This window comes from Pyricularia pennisetigena, assembly GCF_004337985.1.
Source record: "Pyricularia pennisetigena strain Br36 chromosome 7 map unlocalized Pyricularia_pennisetigena_Br36_Scf_8, whole genome shotgun sequence".
NCBI lineage: Eukaryota > Fungi > Ascomycota > Sordariomycetes > Magnaporthales > Pyriculariaceae > Pyricularia > Pyricularia pennisetigena.
In genome coordinates, this window is record NW_021940920.1 from 1,417,487 (window position 1) to 1,422,348 (window position 4,862).

General features: G+C 52.5%; 1 protein-coding gene across 1 annotated transcript; it reads left to right on the forward strand.

Moving 5' to 3' along the window:
* Positions 1 to 1,542: 1,542 nt before the first annotated feature.
* On the forward strand, positions 1,543 to 3,336 carry PpBr36_09537 (uncharacterized protein; the record flags this gene model as incomplete). Its single annotated transcript, XM_029896658.1, has 1 exon — positions 1,543 to 3,336. The coding sequence occupies one exon, from the start codon at positions 1,543 to 1,545 to the stop codon at positions 3,334 to 3,336; it is 1,794 nt and encodes a 597-aa protein (XP_029744888.1).
* Positions 3,337 to 4,862: the final 1,526 nt, after the last annotated feature.

Sequence of the window (4,862 nt, forward strand, 5' to 3'; positions counted from 1 at the left end):
GGGGGGGGGGGAAGCGGGCAATCGTGCAATCGTGCACTAACTACTATGTACTCCGATGCATTTCGGAAGGATCCGTTGCATCGCTTGACAAATTCACCTTTTTCTCTATTTTAGTAATAACTTTACGTTCGCGTTGGCGTGATTTGTCATATCGTGCTTTCATTTTGTCCGTTGCGGAACTCCGCCCAGGGTAAGATTCCCGTCTTCATCTCACCCGGAAACGCCAGAGAACACTTTGTCCTTGCCGTCGATGGAGGAAATCGGTGGGTTCAGCGATGAACCATCGGCCGCATCTGCTGGTTGTGGCTTGGGAACGCTGAAGAAGAGGCTGCCCGGTCATCCTAGTAAGACCCCCCAGAGTTCATGATACGACTGTTCTAGCGTCGTCACCACGACATGTACCCCACTTTTTTTTTTTTTTTTTTTTTCCCTTCTGTTGTTTTTCTAGCACAATAAAATAATTCATGCTCTTCAGATCAAATAAAATTCAATTTGCGCATGTGTTGGATACTTTCATCTTCGCTCTGATCAATTGAATGCACATTCCCCAAGCTTAAACCAATAAGATAGAAAAACGCCGCGGATGCCATCCGAACTGTCTCCAATGCCCGACAATCTTTGGAGGAAATCACCCAAAAAACTATGCGGTCAAGCTGCAACTAAGCTCTAGTCACCTCGACCTGTCTCAATCTTGGTCGAGGGACGGCGCATCTTCTCTACCGTCAGAAGAGTTGTGGCGGCACCGTTTCTGGTCTCTGGTCGACCCGTCGCCTGCTCACCAATTCAGCCTTGGCGTCGACGAGATTCAAGCCTTCGGTCAAGAACTGGTCGGCTGCACTAAAAAGCTTGACACGAAAGAGACGTAATCATCCGATAGATATGATTTGGCCAGATGAAAGCCATCCCAAATGTTTCTTGAACAAGGGTGCCTCACCAACCTTAGGCTTTTCTACACACCCAATGACCTATAACGTTACTGTTCCTTGTGCCTTTGGTAGTCACCTGCTCGACGTATCCTTCGGGCGTCCACGGTCTCACGTCACCCTCAAGAATTTGGTTTGTTTGACTGCTATAACATACAGAAAGTCGCAACGGTCTTGAGCACCGGCGCTACAGCCGGAGTACATTTTTGATGCTCACTCACTGGAACCAGATGGACTGCGCATGAGACCGCTCCTCGCTCAAAGATGCCAAACACGGCGCACACGTTACTGTCAAAACTCAAAACCCAACGAGCAGCTCAATCTTCTGCGGCAAAACCCCTAGTAAAAGTATAAATGGTCGGTACGGTCTGTCATCTTTTCCTTGGGCAAACTGGCGGCAACAACCGATGTCTGTCAGTAACCGGAGGCTAAAGGATGTGATGAGCCGGCAATTCTTGATTAACTAACTAATCCTCCGAGTTGCGTATTCGCTTAGGACGCACCAGGCTTCCCGGCTCTCTTTTACTCACTTCCTTTCCTGGTCTGCCGCAGTGAATGATTTCATTCTTTTCTTACAAGGTCTGATTATCGTATACTTGTTTCATCGAGCGTTCTGACCATGGTTAAATTAGTCCGTTTTGGCCTTCTGCTGGCCGCACTCCCGGTCCAGACCTTCAACCTGCTTTCTGTATCTCAGAAACTGTTTTCGGCTGGGGACGGAGCCCTCGCGACCCTTGGATCTCAGATCCAGCGCAGACAAAACTTCCCAAATGGCCCCTGTTTGGGCAACACGGCGACCACGAGGTCAAAGTGGTGCAGCTTTAATATCGACCACGACTGGTATGAGGCGGTTCCCACCACGGGCGTCACCAGGGAATACTGGTTTGTCCTGTCCGACCACAGGACCGTATCCCCGGATGGCGTGCCCAGATACGCGCAGACAATCAACGGCACGATGCCCGGCCCGACGCTGTTCGCCGACTGGGGCGACTACGTCGTGGTGCATCTGACCAACAACCTCAGCAGGAGCGTCAACGGTACTAGCCTCCACTTTCACGGGATGCGGCAGCTGTACACGGCCCAGAATGATGGCGTCGCCAGTATCACCCAGTGTCCGACCCCTCCCGGGTCGTCCATGACCTACAGGTGGCGCGCCACCCAGTACGGAACGAGCTGGTACCACAGCCATTTCGGGCTACAGGCTTGGGCGGGCATGTATGGCGGCATCGTCATCAACGGTCCTGCAAGCGCAGATTACGACCATGACCTCGGGAGTCTTTTCCTCAGCGACTGGTCGCACGAAACCCCAGACGCCCTGTTTCACACCGCACAAACGACCGGGCCTCCGGTTCTCAGCAACGGCTTGATCAACGGCACCAACGTCTACGGCGAGGATGGCTCGGGGAACCAGACGGGTTCGCGCTTCACCCAGAAGGTGACGGCCGGAGAGTCGTACCGCTTTCGGCTCGTCAACAGCGCCATCGACTCGCACTTTCGCTTCGCCATCGACAACCACACCTTGACCGTTATCGCAGCCGACCTGGTCCCCATCAAGCCCTACACCACCACCATGGTCAGCATCGGCATCGGGCAACGCTACGACGTGATCGTCACGGCAGACCAGGGCACCACCGCGGGAGCCGAGAGTTTTTGGATGCGCGCCATCCCGCAAACGAACTGCACCAAAGCCAAGAGCCCCTCCAACATCAAAGGCATCATCCACTACGGCGCCAAGCCATCCACTCCAAAGTCCACCGGCCATGCCTACACCGACTCATGCCTCGACGAGGACCGGTCGCGGCTGGTGCCCATGGTGCCCAAGGACGTGGCAGACCCGACGTGGACGCGCTTCAACATGGCGTCGTGGAACCGGACGGCCAAAAACCTCGTGCGCTGGTACCTCAACGGCACGTCGATGGAGGTGGACTGGAGCAACCCGACGCTGGCGCAGATGCACGACAACACGACGGCCTACAAAAAGTCCCACGCGGTCGCGGAGCTCGACAAGCCCGACGCCTGGATCTACGTCGCCGTGGAGACCAACGCGTCCGCCGCGCACCCGTTGCACCTGCACGGGTTCGACTTTTACGTCTTGGCGCAGGGCCCGGGCCGGTACCATGCCGAGGACGCCTCGGCGCTAAACCTGGACAACCCGCCCAGGCGGGACACGGCCATGCTGCCGGCCTGGGGCCACGTGGTGCTGGCGTTCAAGACGGACAACCCGGGCGCGTGGCTGATGCACTGCCACATCGGCTGGCACACCAGCGAAGGGTTCGCCATGCAGTTTGTCGTGCGCAAGGCCGATCTGCTGAGGAACAAGATGATCGACCATGCCAGTCTCGACAGCACGTGTGCGGCGTGGAAGAGGCATGTGGCCGCTGACGGGATCGTGCTGGCGGATTCTGGCGTCTGATTTGCTCTCGTGAGTCGGGGTTGGGACGGTCTCGAAAAAAAAAGACTGGTTATCATGCTGCAAAACAAGCTGCTGCTTTGTGCGGCTTGTGAGGGAGGTTCATGCCACTATTGTTATGCAAACGATGGTGGATTTCCGTACCGGTCATCTCCCCTGCACAACTCACATGTATCTGGCATATACATGTTTTATGGGCCTCTTCCAGTTCCAGGTGGCAGGGNNGGAATTACACATTACCACTCTCTGGAATAGCGGTATCTTTAATCACTCGGTGCAAATCTTCGGGTTTTGCTACTCTTCCTTTTTATCTTGGAATTTTACTTTTCAGAACCCAAGGGCATTAATTACTCCCCCAGACAGCTCTCAAATTTTACCCCTTGGCTTATGCCATTGACCAACAAAGATGGCCGGTGTCAGCCTGCTTCGAAGCCTTCGATTCCCGTTCCTGCGCATTAAAGGCATTCCCTGCGTCCGGAACGTGTTGCCCAGGAAACGCAGCGGCATTACAAGCTTCGTTCGTTTTGACGGGCTTACGCTCCATGGGTATATATATATATATATATATATATATATATACATTAAATGGCTAGTCTTTTACGCCTCCTTCGGCATGTAGTTATTTGAGTGGAATAGGCACCGCTGACAACACCAGAAGCGTACCTGTCTGGATGAGGCACAAAATGATATAACCTCACGCAGAATCAACAGTTGACCACAAGCCCGGCGACTTCATAAGCTTCCTTGTGCCACTAGGATTGTTTGTCGCATTTGGTGTATTTCCGCCTCGAAATCTTTGGCGTTGGTGTTTGTGTGGAATTCCTCCAAGGTTTAAATATACTTGGCTGAAAAACGCTATTACGTGACGCCAAGGAGAAAAGCAGAAAAGAAATCAATCACGGCTGCTGGCTAAGCCGCCAAGTGGAGTAAATAGTACACAGTGGGTTTGACAAGCACCTGGAGGATCAGGAACTTCAAAAGCGCTCCATGATGGCTTGATCAGCAAGGACAATGTGCAATTCGATGAATAATCTAACAGTTTATTTTTTTAAAGTAGTTTAAAATTTTTATTCATTGTTGTCGCCCGACTAATGGTAGCTATTACACCCCATTTTGTGGGCGGGCGGACATTTCCTATGAAAAGGTGGCTTCTCGGGTACCGAGTACAGTAAAATGCTATAAACATAATCCCACTGTAGTCTTTAAACTTTGAAACCGCTAGACCTGACCAATAACCCTATTTGCTGCCCCTATTTCTAGTCCTATTGCTAGTTCTTGTGGATGTCTTCTGGGTTTTTCTCGAGCTGAATGATTGTTTTACTCTCACATTGGTATTGGCACTATTTTTGCTGAACCAACCGCTTGAGGTCATGGTAGGGTTGCTCTTCACGTCGATGCTGACTGAATTGATAGAAGAACCGCGGTCATATTCGTCGTCGCTCGTGGAGTCAGATGGGCCTGCCTCCGAGCGACGAATCACCGGCTGGCTGGCAATGCCGGCGGCCAGGGTAGAAATGGCGATAAAAAGA